Raw genomic sequence first — 27,821 nt, 5'->3', positions numbered from 1 at the left:
CTAGAGAAAGCCCATGCAAGGCAAGATCCAGCACAGCAGAAAAACCAACACTGAGGTGATCTGGACTGACCAAGATAAGAAGCATCAGGACTCCCACCTCTAAGCAAACCTGAGCCAGCTTTATGTAGGTATGGAATTTATACTTGGGGGTACTTAACTGGGTACTAGGGAAACTCTGCTTTTAAAATGGGAGCTGCTTTAAATTATGTCTGGCCAACATGGGAGCTCTTTTTGACATTCCAAAACTGGGTAGAGAAAGCCAGTTTTGTAAAACATCTTTTCAGAATTCTGACCCTAAAGGATTAAGCCCTTCTAAGAGGAACCTGCATTTCTCTCCTTGTACCTTTGTGATATCAATGTTCTACCCAATCTTTTTAGGCATTTTGTTCTGTTTTGAGAACTTGGTCTGGAAGGTACACAGGGTTATATTTGGCAGCCAGTCGAATAAACTGGACCAGCTCTCAGGGAATTTGTCATAAGGGGTCCCAGCCACTAATGGTCCCTGCCATTATTTTAACCTTCCTTTTGTCTGGGGGTACAAGGGCTTTCACTTTCTTAAGACTATTTTGAAGGCTGCATTCTTTGCACCCTCTTGTGGTGACGTGTCTTGTGTCTTATCGCCTTGAGGGGCTGTTGGGCTACTACTACTCAACAGCCAGATGGTGGATCCTTTAAATAAGAGAAACTTTTAAACTGCGACATTTTTAGAGCTCATTAGCAACAGCTTTTGGCTTCCCAGGAGGCACTAGTAGTAAAGAGTCTGCCTGCCAGTGCAGGAAACAAAAGGGCAGAGGAGCCTGGGAGGCTACAGTCCTTAGGGTGGCAAAGAGTCAGACAGGACTGAAGTGACCTAGCGCACGCACGTGTGCGCGCACACACACACACACACAGAAAAAGCTTTCTTATAAATAGCTTTATTTGTATCTCTGAAAACATCAAATTAAACGGTGAATGCAAAGACATATAATGGTTAACCTTAAGAACCCTCATAATTTAAAACCACCAATGAAACAAACGAACAAAATATTCAGTCTGGGAGAATTTGTGGTTTCAGCTTCCCCTCAATAGATCTCACAGGTTCTTATACAAACATTAGATGAGAGACTTCGCTGTGGGTCCAGTGGCTAGGAATCCACCTGCCAGGGGACATGGGTTAACTCCCTGGTCCAGGAAGACATCATATATCACAGGGCAGCTAAGTCCGAGCATCACAACTACTGAGCCCACATGACCTAGATCCGTGCTCTGCAACAAGAAAAGTCACCACAATGAGAGGCCTCAGCACCACTAGAGAGCAGCCCTGAGCCCAACAAATAAGACCCAGCACAGCCAAAAGTAAACAAATGAATCATCCCCACATTAAACAGACCGTAAGTTAAAAAAACAATTTACAGGCTGGCAGAAAACTACTGATATTGCATCAGTAATTGCTTGGAGCAATAGTTAGGTCACATTTGGGTCAATTAATCCAGTTGGGGAGTGACAAAGTGTCTTAGTGATTTTTTTTTTTTTTTTTTGACATGCCATGCAGCTTGAAGAATGTTAGTTCCCTGACCAGAGCCTGAATTCAGGCCCTCCAGGCAGCGAAAGCACAGAAATCAAACCATTGGTTCATCAGGGAGTTTCCTGGGTGATTCATTTATAACATCATTCAGATGAGTAACGCATCACTTGCACTCACACTGTATTTGGCAAAACTGGTCTCATGGCCTGGCCTTGCTGCACAGTGGCTAAGAAATTAAGAATACACATGGCTATGTTTGTGAAGTTATCATAAGAGTGAAGGAAGTCATTACATTAGAGTGAACTTTACTGAAAATTTATATGTGGAAATAAAAAAGAAAAAAAATTAAAGATTGTAAGAAAAAAACCGTTTCATGCCTTTCAAAACAAACCTAAAAAGTTTACATAATAAAAATTTAAAATAATTTCCCAACTACAAGCGTTTATCTCTCACTTTCAGGTAGAGTGGTACAAATGACATTTCAAAAATGAGTATTTTTCATTTTCCTGCCTTGATGCTAGAATTGGAATATCTATCATTATAATTTAAAGACTCACCTTGTTATTTGGGGCTTCCCAGCTGGCTCAGCAGTAAAGAGTCTGCCTGTCAATGAAGGAGACAAAGGTTTGATCCCTGGGTCAAGAAGATCCTCTGGAGGAGGAAATGGCAACCCACTCTAGTATTCTTGCCTGGGAAATTCCACAGAGGAAACTGGTGCTCTACAGTCTATGGGTCACAGGGTTAGACACGACTTCATGACTAAACAACTATATGCTTATTTTCTCTTCATGTCAAGCAATACAGAAAGAACATGAAGACACCTATTCATACAGGGCACACTCACTGATGCATGGCAAGGTTCAGGCTGTGCTAAAAAGAAGAGACAGGCCCAAGGTGGAGCCACTGCCTCCAGGAGGGCAAACCAACACTGCACTGCAGTGTCTGCCTGATTAAAAACATGACCAGGAGTCACTGACTGGAATTTCCAGGACACTAGTGGAGTAATCTGCAGGGCAAGACTCTGGCTACACCCTCCTCCTGCCTACTCCCCTGGATAGGAGACCAGACCTGAAGCCATGTGTTTGCGAATAATTTTCTTGTCCTCTCTAGTTTCTACCTACGGAAGCCTTCCATGTTGTACAGTTCCTTTGAGCACCTCTGAACGAACTAGATAGGGTGCTGCCTGATTCGTGAATCACTCAACTTCAATTAGATCTTTAAAATTTCTAAGTTCAAATTTTTGTACTTTTTTGGGGGGCGGAGGGCTGCCTGGCATTTTACAGAATCTTACTTCCCTGACCATGAATCAAACCTGTGCCTTCTGCAGTGAAGTGTGGAATATGAACCACTGGACTGCTGGGGAGCTCCACAATTTTTTCTATTTAAATATATTTTGAGTCTGAAAATGCACTGCTATGGTATTTTAATTACAGCTGTCTGAATGTTCTGAAGCAAGTAACTCAAGTGCAAATTATGAGTATTTAATTCCCAAATTGCGTGATCTTTGGTTCTATTGTGGAAAGCAATTCTCATAGATTGTTTTAGCCCCAAGAGCCTAACAATGCATTGTTACCATCTGCTACAAAATACTGAGGTCCGATAAAACCCTGTTGGTGGGAAGAACATGATTCATCCAGGGTTGTGGAGAAAGTGATTACATTTTATGAATCAAAAGAGGACATCCATGATACATTCTGAATAAAACAGTAGCAAATGGTAATGGCAGCAGTTAAATGTCAATCATACACATATATATACTATTTGATTTCTTTTGATTAAATTTCCACTTCAGATAACTGCTCTCTCGATGGTCAGACAGTATAGCACCCAGTCCTACAACATGCTGTGGTCTGTGTATGGAAGGGTGCCCTGAACGTAACAAGCATGGTAAGTTATGGCACAGTTTTACATTATTCTCTGCCCTTACCTGATGCCAATTCACACACCAGTGAATTGAATAATTCAGTGTCCATGTTTTCTCAGGAAAGATGGATATGAATGAACCACACTTAATCAGGTTAGCCTCTACATCTTACTAATTCCTCTGTAGAGACCATCATGAAAGGCCCTGTAAGAAAGCTACAGGTTTTCAAACTACTGCAGAAAAGCCATAGTGAAAGGTTGTTGCTGAACCACGAAAAGATACCGGATTCTTGGCCTCCGGAGGAGAAGAATTCAATCCGGGACCAGAAACAAGGCTTGATCGCTCAAAGCTTTTGTGTAATAAAGTTTTATTAAAGTATCAAGGAGCTAGAGAAAGCTTCTGACATAGGCATCAGAAGGTGGCAGATAGAGTGCCCCCCTGCTACTCTTCAGCTGGATGTTATATAGTCACTGTTAATGAAAGAAAGGAATGTCTCAAAACTCAGAATGGCACCAGGCCCCTCATCCATAAGATGTATTTTGGGATAATCTTGGCACCAGATGATTCATCCAGGGCCATAAAAGGATCAACTTGAATCTTGTAGAAGGGCAGATTACCATACAGATAGTTTTGTTTACATAGATTAGGGGAATAATATCTGAGTAAAACTTACTGGTTTGTCAAGTAAGTTCTGAGCCATTAGGCAGAACTGACTTGAAGACAAAGTCTAGGGTAAATGCACAGTACATTAACATAGCTTAAGACAAACATTTCCATAAGAAAAATGAATTGGTTAACTCAAGGTTTGAGAATAGTTAACTTCAGGTGAAACCAGGTGTCATTATAGCAACACAGTATTTTAAGAGAAAGCTTTTAATTTGTACAGAAAAGGAAAAAAATATTGCTTGTTTCCTCCTGCTGCTTAAAAGAGATAAACGTGTCTGACACTTGCAGCCTATTTCCTCCGTTTGGAGACCCCTGGCCTTCCTGCCTGTTACCCTCTCAATAGTAACATGGCCTTCTCAAGAAAACGCCACTAATTAAATACTTTACACACTGAAGATACTGGGCTATCTTCCTACATGTCCTTCAGTTTCAACATATTTAATATACACCACATGCCATAAGTTTCAATATATTTAATATAATTATTCTGCAATAGTATTGGAGGTTAATGTTGGAGAACTAAGAACTGGTCTAAAAACTTAGCAAATTCATTACATCTATAAGGATTCTTCCCAATATGAATTTCTTGGTGAATCTTGAAAACATACTGGTTTTCTTAGAACTGTTTTCACATTCAGTATATCTGTTCAGTTTCTGATCTGCATAAATTACCTCATTATGCCCAAAGTGTGAATATCTGATGAAAAAAACTACAAGCTTGCTCTCCAATATAAATTCTTTCATGTTTCACAGATTTGAACTTCAGGTTGAAGTTTTAGCACGCACATTATATCTGTGTACTTTCTCTGAAAGACGTGTAATTTGAGGTCTAGTGCACTCGGAGCCTGGAGAAAGCCCTTGCCCACACATTTCCATGACTCCTCTTCAATATGGACTCTTCTTGTCAAATGCATCCAACTCAAGGTGAAACTTTTTCCACCCCCAATGCATCTGTAAAGTACTGTTCCAGTATGTTCCCCATCTTCCGTTTGTAAGGTGTCTCTGCATTATGAATTCTCTGATGATGTGAATGATGAGACCTGAACTGAAGACCCGGCCACACATTACATTTATATGATTCCCTCCATAAGAATTACCTTATGGTCACTTAAGATTGACTGCACTCTAAATGTATGGCTTCTCTCCAGCATGAATTTTCTCTTGCTTTGTAAGAGATGAATGCCTTCCAAAACAAACACCTGCCACATTCATGATGTGGGTAAGATCTCAATTCAGAATCAATTACCTGATGGTTACTTAAGTCTGAACATAGAATCAAAGCTTTGCCACATATATTTGTGTGGTTTTCCTCCAGTGCGATTTTTCTTAGGGTCAAACAGATGATATGCTTTACTGCATGCATTACATTTGTAAGTTTTCACTGTAGTATGGATTCTCAGAAGACCTGAAAAGTGATTCCTGTGACTGAAGGCTTTGCACATAAATTACATGTCTAGTTTCTCTCCTGTATGAACTGCCTAATGGTCAGTTAAGGCTGAACATGCACTAAAGGCTTTGCCACTCATTACATTTGTGAGATTTTTCTCCAGTATGAATTCTCCAATTAATTCCAAGGTGTGCAATTTGAGTAAGGCACACATATCATATTTACATGGTTTCTCTTTTGTATGAACTCTGATTGACTGTAAGGACTAGACTCTTACTAAAGACTTTGCCACACTCAGGACATTTGTAAGGTTACTCTCCATTATGAATTATTTGATGAACTGAAAAGTCGGTCCTGTATCTGAAGGCTGTGCCACACAAGTTACCTTTATATGGTTTCTCTCCCGTATGTATTGCTTGATGGTAAATAAAGGTTGAACGTGCGCTATAAGCTTTGCCACGCTCATCACATTTGTATGGTTTCTCTCCAGTATGAGTTCTGTGATGAACTGCAAAGGAAGCCCTGTACCTGAAGGCTTTGCCCCATGAATTACATGTATATGGATTCTCTCCTGTGTGAACTGCTTGATGTTTAGTTAAGTCTGGATGTGCACTAGAAGTTTTGCCACACTCATCACATTTATATGGTTTCTCTAAAGTATGAATTCTCTGATGAGCTTTAAGGCCTGAACTCTGACTGAATGCTTTGCCACACTCATTACATTTGTAAGGTTTCTCTCCAGTATGAATTCTCCGATGATGCCTAAGCTATGAATTTCGACTAAAGCACTGGCTACATACATCACACTGATATGGTTTCTCTCCAGTGTGAATTCTCTAATGGAGTGTAAAATAAGACCTGAGACTGAAGGCTTTGCCACATAAATAACATTTATATGGTTTCTCTCCTGTATGAAGTGCTTGATGTTTACTTAAGTCTGAATGCACTAAAAGCTTTTCCACACTCATCACATTGATATGGTTTCTCTCCAGTATGAATTTTCCAATGAATCCCAATGTGTGCATTTCGAGTAAAGCACCAGCTACATATATCACATTTATATGGTTTCTCTCCAGTATGAATTCTCCTATGAACTGTAAGTGTTGCATTTTGACTAAAGACTTTTCCACATAGGTCACATTTATATGGTTTCTCTCCTGTATGAACTGCTTGATGTCTAGTTAAGTCTGAATCTGCACTAAAAGCTTTGCCACACTCATTACATAAAATTCTCCAGTGAACTGTAAAATAAGACATGTGACCGAAGGCTTTGCCACATAAATTACATTTATATGGCTTCTCTCCTATATGAACTGCTTGATGGTCAGTAAAGATTGAATGTGCACTGAGAGCTTTGCTATATTCACCCTATTTATAGGATTTCTCTTCAGTATGAATTCTCCGATGAACCATAGGTCTTGCATTTTGACTAAAGGCCTTTCCACATATATCACATTTATATGGTTTCTCTCTATGGATCCTTTGATGTCCAGTGAGTTCCGAGTCCTGAACAAAGGTCATGGCACACTCAGTACATCTGTAAGGTTTTCCTCTGTGTGCTTCCTGGTCTTGCGCCAGTACTGAAGGGTGCATAACAGCACTCTCACATATATCCGAAATGCTGGCGCAGAAACTAGGAGTTCTCTCAAGTGGCAAATCTGAGGTGCTACTGTTGATACTCCTCACAACTTGAATACATTCAAATGTTTTCCCTTCAGGTTGAAGTATCTGCAGTTCATCTTGAAAGCTTGATCCATGCCTGTTTTCAACATGCTTATTTCCCGCTGCAATTCTACTGTGTCGATCACTTTCATTAGTGAGATTTTTGTTCTGGGTAATAGACATTCCTTTGTAATTTCTTTCATCATCTCTCCCCTGACACTCAAATTCATGCAAATTTTCCTGGATCTCTCTAAGGGAAAAATCTGTGATTTCATGGCTTTCAGGTCTTCCCAACATCACTGTGTGAAATACTTCTTTATCACTGTTTACTTTTGTCGCTAATTTCTGGCTTATATGTGTATCAGACATATCTACAAGATATAAAGAACCATAAGTATCCTATTAATTATAATTCATAAATAAATTCTTTCATGTTGAACACATGATCTTACACCTAAAGTAATACCCATCCTGAACAGAATTATGAATCTTCCCAGTGATAATTTTCAAAATAAAAGAAACACTAAAGGAATAGTGTTTAATAAAGAAAGAGTAATTGGGCTTCCCTGGTAGCTCAGAGGGAAAGAATCCACCTGCCAATGCAGGAAACATGGATTCAGTCCCTGACCTGGGAAGATCCCATATGCTGTGGAGCAACTAAGCCCATGAGCTACAATTATTAAGCCTATGCTTGGGAGCCTGGGAGCCACAACTATTGAGCCCATATGCTACAACTACACAAGCCATCACAACCTAGAGCCTGTGTTACAAAATAAGAGAAGACAAGGCAATGAGAGCCTCACACACCACAACTATAGAGTAGCACCTGCTCTACACAAATAGAGAAAACCTCGTGCAGCAACAAAGACCCAGCACAGCCAAATAAATAAATAAAATTTTAAAAAATTTTTAAAAAGTGATCACCTGTAATTCAAATTAGTTTTACAGTAGGCTAGTTTCAAACACACAATGACAAAAACATTCATGTAGTTGAAACCTATGTCAGCTCTCAAAGAAAAGGGTATTATCACACCATGACCCCAAAGCACACTCTACTTGGCTCTTTTTTTTTTTTTTGAAGTCACTCAGTCCTGTCCGACTCTTTGTGACCCCGTGGACTGTAGCCCACCAGGATTCTCCAGGCAAGAATACTGGAGTGGGTTGCCATTTCCTTCTCCAGGGGATCTTCCCAACCCAGGGATTGAACCTGGGTCTCCCACATTGCAGGCAGACGCTTTAACCTCTGAGCTACCAGGGAAGCCCCTACTTGGCTTTAATTGGTAGTAAACATACTATTGTCTCATAATTGAGGAGGAAAAAAAAATACATTATACACAATATACCCATACTTATACATAATTACATGCTAAAGAACAGACAGGGCTTGGCAGGTTTCTCCGTGGTAAATAATCCACCTGCCACTACAGGAGATGCAAAAGACTAGAGTTCAATCCCTGGATCTGGATGAACCTCTGGAGACAGAAATGGCAACCCACTCCGGTATTCTTGCCTGCAAGAAATTCCATGGACAGAGAAGCCTGGCAGGCTACAGTCCATGGGGGCCACAAAGAGTCCGATACCTCTGAAAGACTGAGTATGCATGCAAAGACTAGACAATATATTGTAATGGTAAATATTCCAAAAGAAACTAAATAATGAATAATGTAAAAACTAAAGAGCAGTTTCTGAAAGAGATGGGAATACCCAACTTACCTGTCTCCTGAGAAACCTGTATGCAGGACAAGAAGCAAAAGTTAGAACCAGATATGGAGGAACAACTAACTGGTTCAAAACTGAGAAAGAAGTATATCAAAGCTGTATATTGTCAGCCTGTTTATTTAACTTATATGCAGAGTACATCATGCAAAATGCTGGGTTGGATTAAACACAAGCTGGAATCAAGATTGCCAGGAGAAGTATCAACAATCTCACATATGCACATGATTCCACTTTAATGGCAGAGAGCAAAGAGGAATTAAACAGCCTCTTGATGGGGTGAAAGAAAACAAACAAACAAAAAGCTGGCTTCAAACACACCATTCAAAACACTAAGACCATGGCATCTTGTCCTATCACTTGACGAAAATAGACGGGGGGCAAAAAAGGAAACAGTGCCAGATTTTATGTTCTTGGGCTTGAAAACATGGATGGTGACTGCAGCTATGAAATTTAAAAGATGCTTACTCCTTGGGAAAAAACCTATGGCATACCTAGAGAGCATATTAAAAGTCAGAGACATCACTTTTGCCAAAAAATGTTCATAGAGTCAAAGCTATGGTTTTTCCAGTCATCATGTACGGATGTGAGACTCGAACCATAAAGAAGGCTGTTCTGTTCAGTTCAGTTGCTCAGTCGTGTCCAACTCTTTCAGTTCAGTTCAGTTCGAGTCGTGTCCGACTCTTTGCAACCGCATAAATCACAGCACACCAGGCCTCCCTATCCATCACCAACTCCCGGAGTTCACTCAGACTCACGTCCATCCAGTCAGTGATGCCAACGAGTCATCTCATCCTCTGTCGTCCTCTTCTCCTCCTGCCCCCAATCCCTCCCAGCATCAGACTCTTTTCCACTGAGTCAACTCTTCGCATGAGGTGGCCAAAGTACTGGAGCTTCAGCTTTAGCATCATTCCTTCCAAAGAAATCCCAGGGTTGATCTCCTTCAGAATGGACTGGTTGGATCTCCTTGCAGTCCAAGGGACTCTCAAGAGTCTTCTCCAACACCACAGTTCAAAAGCATCAATTCTTCGGCGCTCAGCCTTCTTCACAGTCCAAATCTCACATCCATACATGACCACAGGGAAAACCATAGCCTTGACTAGACGGACCTTAGTCGGCAATGTCTCTGCTTTTGAATATGCTATCTAGGTTGCTCATAACTTTTCTTTCAAGGAGTAAGCGTCTTTTAATTTCATGGCTGCAGTCACCATCTGCAGTGATTTTGGAGCCCCCCAAAATAAAGTCTGACGCTGTTTCCACTGTTTCCCATCTATTTCCCATGAAGTGATGGAACCGGATGCCATGATCTTTGTTTTCTGAATGTTGAGCTTTAAGCCAACTTTTCACTCTCCACTTTCACTTTCATCAAGAGGCTTTTAGTTCCTCTTCACTTTTTGCCATAAGGGTGGTATCAACTGCATATCTGAGGTTATTGATATTTCTCCCAGCAGTCTTGATTCCAGCTTGTGTTTCTTCCAGTCCAGCGTTTCTCATGATGTACTCTACATATAAGATAAATAAGCAGGTGACAATATACAGCCTTGATGTACTCCTTTTCCTATTTGGAACCAGTTTGTTGTTCCATGCCCAGTTCTAACTGTTGCTTCCTGACCTGTATACAGATTTCTCAAGAGGCAGGTCAGGTGATCTGGTATTCCAATGACTTTCAGAATTTTCCACAGTTTATTGTGATCCACACAGTCAAAGGCTTTGGCATAGTCAATAAAGCAGAAATAGATGTTTTTCTGGAACTCTCTTGCTTTTTCATGACCCAGTGGATGTTGGCAATTTGATTTCTGGTTCCTCTGCCTTTTCTAAAACCAGCTTGAACATCAGGGAGTTCACAGTTCACGTACCGCTGAAGCCTGGCTTGGAGAATTTTGAGCATTAATTTACTAGCATGTGAGATGAGTGCAATTGTGCAGTAGTTTGAGCATTCTTTGGCACTGCCTTTCCTTGGGATTGGAATGAAAACTGACCTTTTCGAGTCCTGCGGCCACTGCTGAGTTTTCCAAATTTGCTGGCATATTGAGTGCAGCACTTTCACAGCATCATCTTTCAGGATTTGAAATAGCTCAACTGGAATTCCATCACCTCCACTAGCTTTGTTCGTAGTGATGCATTCTAACGCCCACTTGATTTCACTTTCCAGGATGTCTGGCTTTAGATGAGTGATCACACCATCGTGATTATCTGGGTTGTGAAGATCTTTTTGTATAGTTCTTCTGTGTATTCTTGCCACCTCTTCTTAATATCTTCTGCTTCTGTTAGGTCCAGACCATTTCTGTCCTTTATCAAGCCCATCTTTGCACGAAATGTTCCCTTGGTATCTCTAATTTTCTTGAAGAGATCTCTTAGTCTTTCCCATTCTGTTCTTGTCCTCTATTTCTTTGCATTGATCACTGAAGAAGGCTTTCTTATCTCTTCTTACTATTCTCTGGAACTCTGCATTCAGATGCTTATATCTTTCCTTTTCTCCTTTGTTTTTCACCTCTCTCCTTTTCACACCTATTTGTAAGGCCTCCCCAGACAGCCATTTTGGTTTTTTGCATTTCTTTTCCATGGGGATGGTCTTGATCCCTGTCTCCTGTACAATGTCACGAACCTCATTCCATAGTTCATCAGGCACTCTATCTATCAGATCTAGGCCCTTAAATCTATTTCTCACTTCCACTGTATAATCATAAGGGATTTGATTTAGGTCATACCTGAATTTTCTAGTGGTTTTCCTACTTTCTTCAATTTAAGTCTGAATTTGGTAATAAGGAGTTCATGATCTGAGCCACAGTCAGCTCCCGGTCTTGTTTTTGTTGACTGTATAGAGCTTCTCCATCTTAGGCTGCAAAGAATATAATCAATCTGATTTCTGTGTTGACCATTTGGTGATGTCCATGTCTAGAGTCTTCTTTTGTGTTGTTGGAAGAGGGTGCTTGCTATGACCAGTGCATTGTCTTGGCAAAACTCTATTAGTCTTTGCCCTGCTTCATTCCACACTCCTAGGCCAAATTTGCCTGTTACTCCAGGTGTTTCTTGACTTCCTACTTTTGCACTCCAGTCCCCTATAATGAAAAGGACATCTTTTGGGGATGTTAGTTCTAAAAGGTCTGATAGGTCTTCATAGTACCATTCAACTTCAGCTTCTTCAGCATTACTGGTTGGGGCACAGACTTGGATTACCATGATATTGAATGGTTTGCCTTGGAAACGAACAGAAATCATCCTGTCGTTTTTGAGATTGCATCCAAGTACTGCATTTCGGACTCTTCTGTTGACCATGATGGCTACTCCATTTCTTCTGAGGGATTCCTGCCCACAGTAGTAGATATAATTGTCATCTGAGTTAAATTCACCCATTCCAGTCCATTTTAGTTCGCTGATTCCTAGCATGTCGACGTTTACTCTTGCCATCTCTTGTTTGACCACTTCCAATTTGCCTTGATTCATGGACCTGACATTACAGGCTCCTATGCAATACTGCTCTTTACAGCATCGGACCTTGCATCTATCACCAGTCACATCCAGAGCTGGGTATTGTTTTTGCTTTGGCTCCATCCCTTCATTCTTTCTGGAGTTATTTCTCCACTGATCTCCAGTTGTGTGTTGGGCACCCACTGACCTGGGGAGTTCCTCTTTCAGTATCCTATCATTTTGCCTTTTCATACTGTTCATGAGGTTCTCAAGGCAAGAATACTGAAGTGGTTTGCCATTCCCTTCTCCAGTGGACCACATTCTGTCAGACCTCTCCACCATGACCTGCCCATCTTAGGTTGCCCCACCAGCATGGCTTAGTTTCATTGAGTTAGACAAGGCTGTGGTCCTAGTGTGATTAGATTGACTAGTTTTCTGTGAGTATGGTTTCAGTGTGTCTGCCCTCTGATGCCCTCTTGCAACACCTACCATCTTACTTGGGTTTCTCTTACCTTGGGCATGGGTTATCTCTTCACAGCTGCTCCAGCAAAGCGCAGCCACTGCTCCTTACTTTGGATGAGGGGTATCTCCTCACTGCTGCCCTTCCTGACCTTCAACGTGGGATAGCTCCTCTAGGCCCTCCTGGCACCCGCGTAGCCACTACTCCTTGCACTTGGGGTTGCTCCTCCCGGCCGCCTCCCCTGGCCTCGGGTTTGGGGTGGCTCCTCCCAGCCGCCGCCCCTGACCTTGGACGTGGGGTGGCTCTTCCTGGCCGCCCTTGATCTCGGAGGCCGGGTAGCTCCTTTCGGCCACTGCCCCTGGCCTGGGACGCAGGGTAGCTCCTCCCAGCTGCCGCCCCTGACGTCGGACGCAAGGTAGCTCCTCTCGGCTGCTGCCCCTGGCCTTGAACGCACGGTGGCTCCTCTCGGCTGTTCCTGCGCTGTTGCAGCCTAGCACTCTCGGCCGCTGCCCCTGACCTCGGATGTGGGGTAACTCCTCTTGGCTGCCACCCTTCAGGCATGGGGTCCTCCCGGCTTCTGCCCCTGACCTCGGACGTCGGGTAGCTCCTCTCGCCCACGCTTAGTGCGCCAGTCGCAGCCACCCGCGCTTAGTGCGCCAGTGGCCGCCTGCCAAAGAATTGATGATTTCAAACTGTTGTGCTGGAGAAGGCTCTTCAGAGTCCCTTGGACTGCAAGGAGATAAAACCAGTCAGCCCTGAAGGAAGTCAACCCTGAATATTCATTGGAAGGGCTGATGCTGAAGCTTAAGTTCTAATACTTAGACTCCTTGATGCAAAGAGCTGACTCACTGGAAAAGACACTGATGCTGGGGAAGGTCAAGGGCAGAAGGAAAAGGTGGCAACAGAGGATGAGATGGTTGGATAGCATCACTGACTCAATGGACATGAGTTTGAGCAAACTCAGGGAAATAGCGAAGCACAGGGAAGCCTGGGGTGCTGTAGTTCATGGGGTTGCAAAGTTTCAAACATGACTTACCGACAGAACAAAAAAAGAACAAAAGGGCAGTTTACAATTGCACAACAAACACAGCATTAGGAAATAAAGGATTCATTTAAAACAATTTTTTTTTTGTCATACCACATCCCTTGTGGGATTTTAATTCCACGATCAGGGAGTGAACCTATGCCCAAGCAGTTAAAAGTGCTGAATTCTAGCCACTGGACCACCAAGGAGTTCCTTCATATGATTTAAAACCAAAACAAAATACACTTTTATAAATATCTGTTATAAATCTATCAGTATATTGATGTATAGGCTATTTGATGACATTAACAAGTAGTTCATACCAGTTACATTGGATAATACATTCAGAAAGATCACCATCTGTAAATTTAAAAAATCAGTAAATGAAATAGTCTCTACTTACACAATAGTCATTCAATACAGCAATTCCCTATCTATACAGTAACCTCAACTTATCCAGTTCACTGGCCCCAACAAACATGTAAAGGAACATGCTTTGGGGTTCCCTGGTGGCTCAGGGGTAAAGAATGCACCTGCCAATGCAGGGCATATAGGTTCAAGTGCTGGTCTGGGGAGACCACACATGCCTTGGAGTAGCTAAGCCTATGCTCTAGAGCCTGGCACCTGTAACTACTGCAGCCTGGGCACCTAGAGCCCACACACTACAACAAGAGAAGGCACTGCAGTGAGAAACTTGCACACTGTAACCAGAGAGTAGACCCTGCTTGCCAGAAGTAGAGAGAAGCCCAAATCACAACAAAGACCCAGCACAACCAAAAATGAACAAAAAACAATTTTTAAAAAAATGTATTCTTATCACAAGAAAGGAATATACTTTGAAAACTTATTACCCAGAGTCAGAGACAACACTGTCAGGAATAAAATGCAAATTAACAACATACATGATGTAATGTAGACAAAGGGACATGTCACAATAAGCATGACAAAAAGTTAATATATTTTTTACCCGAAAGTAATCTTTGAGGGAAATTCACTGGTGCTATAACGGCTAGGACTCTGCGCTTCCACTGTAGGGGGCACAGATTCCATCCATGAATGGGGAACTAAGATCCCAACTGCCTGTCGCATGCTGCAGCCAAAAAAAAAAAAAACACACCAAAATATTCCTGATCTTTCCCGTAAAAGAGGCAATATTCTATGCAACCCTAACAGCACTAATATTCCAATTTTACAAATAAAGGCAGTAGACTCATAGGAGTTATGTTTTCTCCAGAGTCTAAAGAAGAGCATGGTCATCCTGTATCAAAAAAGCTATTTTCCTTTCTGCAGTCATAGTTTCATGGCTAAAATACAGACCGAATAGTGCTCAAATTGACTGTGATAACAGGGACAGATGGGCTGATAAGAATCTTGGATTGTCGCTCTGGGGAGATGGGGGTATTGGTTTGATCAGAAGAATCTGAAGGGGTAAAGAAACTTCCTAGAGTGGGGGTAGGAGTGGGGGAAGCTGGGCTCATGCTCCCCACTGAGAGACAGGGGAAGTTAGAAGGGGACCAGCTGATGAGAGGGAGACAGAAGGGTTGGGAGGTGTGAAAGGCCACAACAGGATATAGAATGGAAACAGAAAGGGCAATAGGGGACACTATTGGAGCTGTGGGCTAGCTCAATAGAGAGCCAACTTAAAAACTGAGGATTTGATTAGCTAAAATATAATTTGACATTGTAATGTAGACAATCATCCTCACTAATTGCATAATTCTGTTTCCACTTGTAACTTCTCTTCAGACAATTTTAAGTTAGCTTTATCTACTTCACAGTAGGAGAGAGGAGGATCCAGCCTCTCATCCAGCAGGGCAGATTCTTATCCTTTCTCAAGGGGTGAGAGTCACGAACATTCAGTAACTTCTAAGGGTTCAGCCCACTGAATTTAAGGTCCCAATTCTCACATAATCCAGTGAATACATCCCATTTATTAGCTAATGAGTAAAGATGAACCTTCCCATCTCAGAATAAAAACTTCATCAATCTTAATCTCTTCTTTTCTTACAGAGTGGCATTTTGTCTCACAAATCCTACTCACAGCACCAATTAATGTTTTGCCAAAAGTTTTCACTTTCATCTCAGGGTCAAAGGATTTGTTAACAAAATAAGCCATGTGTTCTATACAAATGAAAAAAGTGAAAGTGAAGGTGTTCACTCATGTCTGACTCTTAGTGACCCCATGGACTGTAGCCCACCAGCCACGAGGTTTTCAAGGCAAGAATACTGGAGTGGGTTGCCATTTCCTTCTACAGGGGATCTTCCCAACCCACGGATCGAATATGGGTCTCCCGCATTGCACACAGACTCTCTGCCATCTGAGAAACCAGGGAATCCCTATACAAATAAGTAATATACAATACAGATAGAATTATCTAGCTGACTCTCAATATACTACCATTTAAAGCAAAGAGAAATAGAAACACCAGAGGATATATCATCAAATTGGCTTCTGACCAACATCCAGACTCAAACAGTACTGGGAAGTCCCAGGACACAGCACATCTGGAGTCTCAATTGGGAAAACGTCCCAGGCAGTGTGTCCACTCTGTGGGTGAGACTTCAAAGACTGCAGTTTGAGGTTACTGCTTACAATCCCAGGACATGAACTGATATCATCATCAATCTGTGAGCAAACAGCAGCTCTGGTTTCATCTTAATGCTGTTTGTTTCATCTTATAAAACTTGGATGCTGCTAAGCCTGGGGCTTGGTTGGTCAGAGCCCCTCCAAGGGCTGAACAAACTCAAGATTTGTCCCCTAACTTATTTATGGTACCAAAAGCCTTGCACTCACAGCAAGCAGTCAGGGTACTCACAGTCAGGGTGTGTCCAGACAGGTTAGAAGGAAGGGCAGAGGAATGCACTGCTTTGTCTTGAAGCCTCAACATGACAATTTATTTAATTTCCTTAACATCCTGGTGGTTCTATGCCTGCAAATACAGGAGGCATGGGTTCAATCCTTCACAAGTTTGAAATCAGCTTTATAAACACTCAAGCATGGGGAAAACTCCTTGTGTATCACACAGTGGGCAGGTCACCTGAAGAAAGGACAAGTCTGAACTCCTGATGCCAATCATGAAGGCTTACATGAGAGAGTCAACAAGGCTTTGATCTCAGTAAGAAAAACAGGGGCTCCCAAGAGACACAGAGGGAACATGCAGAGGTACCCCAAAGCATACCACCACTTCAGAAGGAAGTGATCCTCACCCACAGACAGCAGGATCCTGAGGGTCTCCACCATCACGTCCTTGTACAAGGTCCTCTGGGCAGGGTTCAGACATTCCCATTCCTCAGGAGTGAAATCTATGAACACATCCTTGAAGGTCAACTGTGTCTGAAATGAAAACACATTTCACCAACGGGCCCTGAGAAGGGTTCTTATTTTCACAGAAAAGGAGGAGAAGTGAGATAGGTAAGGTCAATTCACCTGAAGTAATATTCTGATAGATCCGTGCAAATCTATTTGGAGCAAATTGGTGGTCTCTAATTTCCCGTTTTTTCATAAGATGATGATATCCTCTGATCAACTTGAATTTGTCATATGTGTGGACATGAAAAACAAATTACAATCAACAGTGGGTTGTCTATGCAGAAGTGTTACATTCGACACACTGAGTGACATTCACTATCTAGATGAGTTACAGCAAGACTGGTGTCTTCAGAGACAACAAAGTCCACAGCGGCTTTAAAAGAGCACACACTGTGATGAGGATGACATCATCACACTGACCAAAGGTGTCTCAACACTTTATACACACTAAGCATTACTCTAAACACTTTACACACATGAACTTCTCATCAACATAACAGCACGTTAGAGAAAGATCTGTGTCCACCTTACTGAGGAGAAAACTCTGTTACTCTAAGAAATTACTCAAGTTAAATAGTTCAGAAATGAGGCAACAGCACTTGAGTTCAGGTGGTTGGGAGAGATAATTGAACGGAAGGAATTAAACAGTTAAGTAACAGTGTAAAAGACCATACACAGAGAGTTCCCAGAGAATACAGGAAACAAGTTCAAGGAAGCTGAAGTGCAATGGAACAGCAAAATAGTCACTATACAGAATTACCCCTCTCCCTGCTAATCCACACAATGTCAGTAATCTTACTACTATTTACATCATTCATGTGATGAGGTAGAAAAAACTTAAGGTCATGGAATATACTTAAGATACAAGTGCAACTGCTACAAAGCATAAAGAATATTTATGAGATGATGTTAAAACCATGGAGTTATATATCTATGCATTCATGCATGCACATGTAAACAAATAGCTGATTGAAGCAAGAACAGTTGTCTTTTTTCTTTCATTCAGTCAAAATTCAGTGAGAATCAACCGTGTGTCCCAAACTGGGAATAGAGCAGTGAACATGACGGAGCTTACAATCCAGCAGCCAACCGGCCAATTACATCCAGAATTTTAACATCACTATAGTTATATGTGCTCTGAAACAGGCCTGGTGCTAAGAGAAGATTCAACAGAAAGTCTTGACCTACATCAAGAAAACAGACGAGGTCTCCATGAGGAAGAAACACTTAGGATTGGCAAGGTGGAAAATGGAAGAATTTTGTAAGCAGAGAGAAGAGCCTGAGTGCTGGCTCTGAGGCAGGAAGATATTTAGTGAACAGAAAGCCAGCCAGTGTGACTGGGACACAGGAAACAAAGAGGGGTGATGCCAGACAGAGGCTGATTTCTACAAGGTCTAGGATTTAGGACTTTATTCCAAAAGCTACTGGAAGTCACTGAAGAATCTGTAGGAAGAAAGTCACAGGTTTAGATTTGTTTTTTTGAGCTCACTCTGTTGTGTGTGAAGGTCCTTGTTCAGTTGCTCAGTAGTGTCAGACTATTTGCGACCCCATGGTAGCCTGCCAGGGTGGCCATTTTGGACTCCAAAGAGTTGCCTTTTAACACTTTCTGGGATGATACTCCCATTTTCTTTTACTTGTATATTTCAGCATCTTTGGGACATTAAAAATCAATCAGTTGTACGTCAATAAGTTTGTCAGAATTCTATGTCTTTTTTAAAGCTTATTTGTTTTGGTTATGCTGGTCCTTCGTTGCTATGAGTGGGCTCTCTCTAGTTGCAGCTGCAGTGCCCGGCTTCTCCTTGCAGTGGCTTCTCTTGTTTTGGAGCACAGGCTCTAGACAGTGTGGGCTTCAGGAGTTATGGCTCCCAGGCTCTAGAGCACAGGCTCAGTAGTTGTGGCACATGGGCTTAGCTGCCCTGAGGAATCTTCCCGGATCTTGGATAGAATCTGTGCACCCTACATTGGCAGCCACATTCGTATTCACTGTACTACCAGGGAAGTCCTCAACATTATCTTATTGTAGTTCAAAAAAATAAAAGGACACCAGTTCAAAAAAATAAAAAGTAATAGAGGCAGAAAATAATATACAGAAGATTTATTCTAATGTGTATAAAATACCTGTGTTTAAAAATATATCAAAGCTTGCCTGGTGGCTCAATAGTAAAGAACCCACTGGCCAATGCAAGAGACACAGGTTGTTGCCTGGTCTGGTAATATCCCACATGCTGAGGGGCAACTAGGTCCCTGAGTCTCAATTCCTGAGTCAGAGCTCTAGAGCCCAGCAGGTGAAATTACTGAAGCCAGTGCACTCTAGAGCCTGTGCTGCAAAATGAGAGAAGCCAATGCAAGGAGAAGCCCCCACTGCAATGAGAGTGGCCAACACTTGCCAGAACGAGGGAAAAACCATTGAAGCAATGAAGACCCCGTACAACAAATAAATATATTTTTTTAAGTGACTTTATCCTTAATTTGAGGTATGTAGTTATGTATGTGTATGAGTACACAATCAAAAATTTATTTTTATAGTCCATTAATGAAATATTTAATTGAGATTAGGAAAGTTGGGGAATTCCCTGATGGTCCAGTGGTTAAGAACCCACACTTCCACTGCATGGTTTTGGGTTCAATCCCTACTCAGAGAACTAAGACCACCCAAGCTCACCATGCAGCCAAAAAAAGAAAAAAAATTAGTAAACTTGATTTCACAGTTTAAATGAGGAAAGGTAATGAAACACTCTCTAGACCTGAAGTTTCTTTCTCAACTTTCCATTTCACTGCCAAACACTAAAAGATTTTTAAGAGATGTGCATTTAGTTTTATTTATTATTATTTTTTAAAATTTATTTAATTGGAGGCTAATTACAATATTGTAGTGTTTTATCATACATTGACATGAATCAGCCATGGGTGTACATTTGTTCCCCATCCTGAACCCCCCTCCCACTTCCCTCCCCATCCCATCCCTCTGGGTCATCCCAGTTCACCAGCCCTGAGTACCCTGTTTCATGCTTGAAACCTGGACTGGCGATCTGTTTCACATATGATAATATACATGTTTCAATGCTATTTTCTCAAATCATCCCACCCTCGCCTTCTTCCACAGAGTCCAAAAGACTGTTCTATACATCTGTGTCTCTTTTGCTGTCTCGCATATAGAGTTATCGTTACCATCTTTCTAAATTTCGTATATATGTGTTAGTATACTGTATTGGTGTTTTTCTTCCTGGGTTACTTCACTCTGTATAATAGGCTCCAGTTTCATCCACCTCATTAGAACTGATTTAAATGTATTATTTTTAATGGCTGAGTAATATTCCATTGTGTATATGTACCACAGCTTTCTTATCCATTCATCTGCTGATGGACACCTAGGTTGCTTCCATATCCTGGCTATTATAAACAGTGCTGCGATGAACACTGGGGTATACATGTCTCTTTCAATGCTGGTTTCCTCGGTGTGTATGCCCAGAAGTGGGATTTCTGGGTCATACAGCAGTTCTACTTCCAGTTTTTAAGGAATCTCCACTCTGTTCTCCATAGTGGCTGTACTAGTTTGCATTCCCACCAACAGTGTAAGAAGGTTCCTTTTCTCCACACCCTCTCCAGCATTTATGGACTATAAAAAGTCAGATCTGATTGCCCCTCTTTTCCAGATTTTAACAAGTATTGTGCACACTAATACCTGACTTCCACATGCAGCTTCTTTACCCTCGCTGACAGAGAGCAGACAGCATATCCAGATGGGCCCTAAGCAATCCCTGCTGCCCAACAGCACTGAGACCCCGTCTCCAATCCATGGGTGTGAAGCCCTGCCCAGGACACTGCCCAGGGGAACCTCCTCACAAGGGCCAGGTCACCGGGTCATGGGGAGACTGGATCTAAGTGGAGATGATAGGCCCTGAGGGAAGGCCGCAGGTCAGTGTGCACGTACAGGAGTCAGACACAATTAGCGAGTCCAGAGAAGGGCATTTCAGGAAGGACAGACTGAGAACCCACTGAGAATATGACCTTACCGGAGAAAGAGCCATTCCTGACACGTTTTCTTTCATCTTCACTTCTTCCTCAGGCAACACAAGTTTTCAGAGGTCTATCATGAAAGTGGAAAGCATGCTGTTTAATGCTTAGAGTCAACACAGCCCCTTCCTGAGCCCCAACTCCACACACAGGGAAGCCCTCACCATGTGGAACAGACAGTCTTCTGTGGCCACTGTCTCAGGAGGGACTCAGGATGGTCAACTCCTGCACAGAGTGCAACACGGGACTTTCCCACACTTTCCCTCGGATCACACTCCCCTCCTGGTGAGGCCTCATGCACACAGCAGCAGAGGGCACCTCCGCTGACCCCACGATACCCTTCAGGTCACACAGCAGGCCCTGGTCGAGCCCCACTCAGAGCAGAGCGTCCTCCCCTCTCCCAGGGCCTGATCTCAGTCTCAGAAGTGGAGGCTAAGAGCCCTGGTGCTCAATGCAGGATCCAAATCGGAATCATCTGCGGCTCTGTGCACATTCCTGGGGCAAGGCCCCACATGAGAACCCAAGGAGCGTGTCTGATGGGGGAGAACCGACTAACCAAACGGGTATGTGTACATATACCATACACCATGTGACACATGTGTACACCATGCAGTATTTATCACAATCCACGAATCAACACATCCATCACCTCCAAAATTCCATGTTCTATGTGTGAAAACACTGACAATGTACTCTCCTGACAAATTCCCCGTATGCAGTAACAGAATAGGATTAACTACGGTCAGCATGCTACACATATCTCCCCAGGACTTCCTCATTTCACAACTCATAGTCTGTACTTTTTGATCAACATCTCCCACAACAACGCTTGTCTCACACACACCCATTCACTGGGTTCATCAAAAGGTCCACTCTTGCTCTCACAATCCTCCTGGAGACCTCGATGAAGCTTCCCTTCACCTTCTCCCATTTTTCTACCTCTTCTCCATGCATGGCTGAAGAAGAGCAGAGACCACTAGGCATGCGTATTGCAACAGAAATCCGCCCAAGCTGCAAATCCAAGGACACTGGGACTGACTATGGAGAAGAAGAACCTGGTCCTCTTGGGAAAACCTATCAGCAACTGTAGACATTATGTAGTTGAGAGATACACAGACTGAGTTCAATAAATAAGTCACAAGACGAGAGAGGCCCCCATCTCACTGGCTCCTGTTCTCCCTGCTCACAGCTAAATGCAAGATAACCACAGTAAACTCAGCATCCACTGCAATGGGCAGATGAGCTGCTGGAAGGCAAAGCTGCTGTTGAAGATGGCAACTGGCCCCTGAATGGACAGAGCTTAGAAGACCTGGGGGCTGCAGTAAGCAGTGACACTGCAGACTAAAATATGGGGACACCTCAAGACACTAGATCTGTCAGGTTTCTTAGGATTATCACATCTCTTTGCTTTGAGTAATAAGTCTCCACATGGGGTAAGGATCAATTAGAGTTGAAATGTCCGGAACAGATATGGGAACCATCATCACCTACCCTGTAACCTCCATCTCCCCTGAGAATTCTTCAGCCAAACACACATTCATAGTCTGTGAGATGTTGTAAGAGAGATGTTGCACACACCCTGGAAGGAAGAGGAAAATGGGGCATCCTTCAATGAAGGGAAAAGAGGAAACATTCCAAATAATCAAAGGAGAAGGGCATCTTTGATGAAGGTGATTAATATAGAGGCAGTAAATCTGGTTAACATGACAGCAAATATAAGGAGATGGGGAGACCTCTCTGGCCTAGACCTGAAGGAAGAGAAAAAGCAAGGGCAACAGTGATATAATGACCAAAGGTGGACATAGCAACTAAGATCTGAGACAGAGAAGGTTTTGGTGTCTATGAACAAGGACTAAGTGAATGTGACCAGGACAGACTGACCATGAGAACGGGGTCACCTCCAGGATGGGGCTGGAGACACTGGCGGAGACCTGAGGATGACAAAGGGCTGTGGAGCCACCTAAGGAGTCAGGATGCTGCCCTGAGGACACGGGGAAGCCAGCAGAGGTGGGAGTCCTCCCTTTACACCGACCTTTATTCACAGAAGACGGTTCATGATTCTCTCTGACTCTGAGCCTATGCTCCTACCTCCATCCTACTATTGTCCTTTTTCATGTTGCAAGACTGGGATCCATTTCAAATTCTAATACTAACTGGGCAGTCCCTCCAAGAACTGCCACACACCCAATTTAGCCAATCATTTCAGGGGTCACTGTTGCTCAGCTTCTGGACCTGAGGGAAACATCATCAGATCAACTCAGCTCACTAGCTGTGAGATCACATAAAAGAGAGGAAATCGGAGTATCAGCCTAACTGCTTAAATTATGTCATGACTCTTAACCTCTACTCCACACCAGGAAAAGGGAAGGAGCTGACTCATCTCTGAGAGAATCAAGACACTGCCGCAGCCTAAACTTCTATAGCCTCTGCACATGGATGTTATCTTTTAATACAGATAATTACAAAATGCACAAACCTTACAGACAGAAGTTTTGCAATTCTCATTTTCATCTGTATAATTTAAAAAATAATGTCTTAAGCTTAGTAGATTTTAAAGCCAAAATTCAATGTATCAGGAATTAATAAGTCTTATGCAATCGATTCAGCACTCATCTGGATCTAGTCCCCTGCCACACCTGCACAATAGTTGTTTCCATTTCATCTGGTTTATCTGTTTCCCTACTTCTTTCTCCATCTCCCTTTCTCTTCCCCTCTGCTCTCCTGCTGTGCCTGTCCTTCTCTCTACTTCTTCCCTGACTCCCATCCGGCCTCTCTCTGCCATCTGTTCCCGTCGAGATGCTTTCTCTCCAACCTCCCTGGTGATCCTCAATCTCCCTGTATTTCAGCCTTTCTTCCTCCATCTCTGGCCTCCCTTCCTCCCAACTCTCTGGCACCCCAAGTGGCGGTGCTTCCTTTCAGCTTCCTTTCTCAGCTCCTCCAACCACTAGGAGCCCCTTTCTCTCCCAGCAGGATATTGTTTGTAGGTCAAGGTTTGTAGGTCTTGTATCCCCTTTGTGGGCTCTCTGTGTAAACTGCCTCTCCACTGTCGCCCTCTTTGGGACCCCTGATTCACAACCCCTCTCCCTTGAAGGCTTTAGAAGGGGGAGGCAGAGGACGAGATGGTTAGAGAGCATCCCTGACTCAACGGACACGAATCTGAGCAAGCTCTGGGAGAAACAGGTTTCGCAAAGACTGGGACCGAACACCACCTCCCTATCTTGCTCACCTTTAACTCTCAGGAAATCCTGATTTTCTCTTTTTCCCTAACCTCTACGTTCAAGGCCAATTCTTTTTCATGCTGTTGTCTCTTCACAAGTTCCTCACAATCCTCTTCATTGCCATAGCTTCTCCCTCATGTTTTTCATTTTCTATTTCTCTAGGAGTCGCTGTCTCTGCTTCTCCTGACAACCCCTCGCCCACTATTTACAGGGATGGCGACTGATTAAGAAGCCCGGTTCCCGCAAAAGCCAAGCAGCAACGGGTGGAAATTGCCACGGAAGAACTTCGGGTGCCACGTGGCTGGCGCAGGTCATCTCCCTCGACACCAGTTAAGGCAACGTCACTATGAAGAGAAAGCCTACGGGGCAGAAACACCGGCCTGAGGAGACGCGAGGACAGAGGGGCTGGGAGGCAAGGGGTCTCAGCAGCGGGGCGGGCTCTCCAGAATCCCAGGACGCGGGAGACAACGCGGACTCTTCGGGAACGGAGAGGTCGGGGCGGTCGGCGCGGCCAGGGGCCGAGAGGATGAGGCTAGGGGCAGCGGAGCTAATAAACCCACCTCGCCGAAGAGAACTGTACGCGGTGTAGGAAGGGCAGAGGTGTCAGTGACGTCAGGAAATGGTTTGAAGCAGGAAAGAGGTGCGAAACGCAGCATCTCTGTGGACCAAAAGCTGGAAGCGGCTTCAGAGCGACTTTAAAGCAAAATGGAGGCGCCCCTTCGGCGCTCACCAAGACGTCTGAACTTGCTGGGACCGGTGGAACGGGCGCAGGGATTTAGAGTCACTAGCCAACCTGAGACTCGGGGTAACGAGGAAAGGAGACTGAAGGCGCAGGTTTGATTAGAAAGAGAGAAACTCACGCTGAGCGGACAGACTGCCACTCGCCGCGCTCCGCTTCCGCGTTTGCAGGACTCTGCGCGCATGCTCAGTGAAAGGGCGCAGCGGCCTGGGGGCGGGGACTCAGCGGAGCCTGGTCGTCGCGGGGGCGGGGCGTTGAGGGAAGCCGAACACGCGTGGGGACAGCGGGAGTGTGAGGAGGGGCTTCGAGGCGTGCGGGTCCCGGCCTCCGCAGGCAGTGGAGGGGCGGGGCGGGGCGGCGCGAAACACTTCCTTACTGTAATCACCTCTGAAGCTGACTACAGCCAGAATATTAAAACAGGCCTGCTCCTTGCAAGGAAAGTTATGATAAAACCAGAAAGTTCAAAAGAAAAGGCATTACTTTGCCAATAAAGGTCCCTATACTCAGAGCTATGGTTCTAGCAGTAGTCAGGTAGGGATGCGAGAGTTGGTCCATAAAGAAGGCTCAGCATAGAAGAACGGATGCTTTTGGATTGTGGTGCTGGAGGAGTCTTGAGGGTCCCTTGAACTGCACAGAGATCAAACCAGTCAATTCTAAAGGAAATTAGTCCTGAATGTTCATTGGAAGGAGTGAAGCTGATGCTGAAGCTCCAGTACTTTGGCCACCTGATGGGAAAACCTGACTCAGAAAAGTCCCTGAGGCTGGAAAAGACTGAAGGCAGGGGGAGAAGGGGGGACAACAGAGGACGAGATGGTTGGATGGCATCACCGTCTTGATGGACAAGTTTCAGCATGCTCCAGGAGATGCAGGAAGGGAAGCCTGGCTGCTTTAGTCCATGGGGTCGCCAAGAGCCAAACATCACTGAGGTATTGAACAATAACTGCTCCTCGCCCCACCCATCCCATATAATCTTCTCAGGCTTGAGTCTAGCACTGGCAATCAACCTTAATGCACAACATGTAAAATTATCCCTCAACTGTCTTCACATTCTGCAATCTCTTAGGATCTTTTCCCACTATTACACAGCACTTCCCACCGCACATGTCAGCAATCCAAAATTCAGCCCTATCCCCACTGGGTTTCATTGGACTGGAAAACGTCCAATAAAAACCCACTTCTTTAATTCAAAGAAAATTTTCTACACTAGTATCAGACCATAGGGCTCCCTAGGTGGCTCAGTTGGGAATTTGCCTGCCAGTGAAGGAGCTACAAGAGATGGGGCTTCAATCCCTGAGTCAAGGACCCCCAGGATTAGGAAATGCAACCCACCCCAGTATTCTTGCTTGGAAAATCCCATGGACAGCGGAGCCTGGAGGGCTACGCTCCATGGGGTTTCAAAGAGTCTGAGGCTACAGAGCACAGCAACCATTCTATATCTCTCTTTGACTCTAGTGCTGATACAATGACTCTAGCTGATACAAGTACCTAGCATCACTGAAAATAATCTCCTAAAATGAAGAGACTTTGTAGTCAATGTAGTACTCTGGTCATATAAACCAGAAAAGGACAGTAATAAGCCTCCCTAACACTGGAGGAAAAAACTCCAGCTCCATCACCGGTTCTGAAAGTCGAAAGTCTAAACTAGTTCCTGAACACTTATTTCAGGATATTTATAAAATTATTAAGTGCCATATCTTAATTAAAATGATTTTCCCCAAAATTTACTATTTATTTCATGCACTATGTGTGTCAGGATTTTACACGGAAAGGAATCAAACCTCTCATGTCCACAATTGAATTTACTTGGGGTGGAGGAACGGGTGGATGAGTACAAAAGTCTGGTGACCCGAGACCACAGATAGGGAGCAGAGGCACAGTTTAACAAGAAAAAGAGGAAAACAGTACCACACGTTTCCAACGGTGACTACACTTAGCATTTGCTGTGAACTCTGCTTCTGGGCGTGAGGGGCGGGCCCAAGTGGGCCAGAGCAGATAATGGCATGTTACATCCTTTGGTTGCTGAGGCATTTTGTCAGGCTTTAGAAGTACTTGGTGCTTCACTGGTGGCTCAGATAAAGGAATCCACCCAGAATGCAGGAGTCAGGGTTCGCTCCCTGGGATGGAAACATCCCCTTGAGGAGGGCATGGCAACCCACTCTAGTCTTCTTGCCTGGAGAACCCGATCGACAGAGGAACCTGGTGGGCTACAGTTCATGTAGACCCAAAGAGTTAACATGACTGATCGACTAATCACACACACAGTGTTTCATGTCTCGAGTTGCACCACTGATTCATCACTAGTTTAAGTAACTATAACAGTTTCAAAATAAAAGCTGGAAATTCTGTGGGATAATAACCGTCAAAAGTAAGGTTTCCTGCTGATGAGGCCGAAGTGATTCAGAGGCCTGGGAACTGGCCCAGGTGTGGCCACTGGGCTGGTGGTAGGTGGGAGTCAGGTAGGGATTAATGTAGGGTGGTGGCTGGACCCAGGAATATTCCACAAATTAGAATTACTTAGCAGTTTAAGTAAATAAGAACTAGCTTTGTATGGGAATGACAGGCTAGAATGTAAAACACACAACTCGTAGAATGGGCTACTTCATACTAACAGTCCTAAGGTGAAAAAGTCTTAACATTCCACTTCTTCAAGGATCAAGCTTATTAGTCACTGCTGTGGCCCAGCGACAGTACACCCTGAGGGGAATGCAGGATGGAGAAAAGCAGGCACCATTCTGTGCTTTGGACATTCTGCTGCTGCTACTGCTGCTGCTAAGTCACTTCAGTCGTGTCCGACTCTGTGCAACCCCATAATACGGCAACCTACCAGGCTCCCCCGTCCCTGGGATTCT

General features: G+C 43.7%; 1 protein-coding gene across 26 annotated transcripts in view; it reads right to left on the bottom strand.

The window, feature by feature from the left end:
- LOC105605940 (KRAB domain-containing protein 4-like) overlaps positions 1-25,163 on the bottom strand; it is a 60,341-nt gene extending 35,178 nt beyond the window's left edge. For 2 of the 26 annotated variants that reach the window (XR_009596417.1, XR_009596418.1), the window contains exons 1-4: positions 24,794-25,163; positions 21,015-21,088; positions 16,899-17,025; positions 16,508-16,621 (exon numbers count right to left, since the gene is read on the bottom strand). Coding sequence is in view for 4 of the 26 variants with exons in the window: in XM_060398969.1 (XP_060254952.1) it covers positions 1,093-1,245; positions 1,682-1,730; positions 2,062-2,107; positions 16,899-17,025; positions 21,015-21,050 (411 nt within the window). In the remaining 22 variants the exon portion in view is untranslated. Of the gene's footprint in view, positions 1-898; positions 7,455-12,953; positions 13,397-13,948; positions 16,622-16,898; positions 17,026-17,118; positions 17,219-21,014; positions 21,089-22,506; positions 22,595-24,241 lie in introns of those variants that run through there. The other 24 variants (XR_009596414.1, XR_009596420.1, XR_009596422.1 and 21 more) reach the window with 24 other exon arrangements.
- Positions 25,164-27,821: the final 2,658 nt, after the last annotated feature.

The sequence above is a fragment of the Ovis aries genome, chromosome 14, assembly GCF_016772045.2.
Source record: "Ovis aries strain OAR_USU_Benz2616 breed Rambouillet chromosome 14, ARS-UI_Ramb_v3.0, whole genome shotgun sequence".
NCBI classification, from domain to species: domain Eukaryota; kingdom Metazoa; phylum Chordata; class Mammalia; order Artiodactyla; family Bovidae; genus Ovis; species Ovis aries.
The sequence above is the reverse complement of the archived record's forward strand: the minus strand, read 5'-3'. Positions and strand labels throughout refer to the sequence as shown.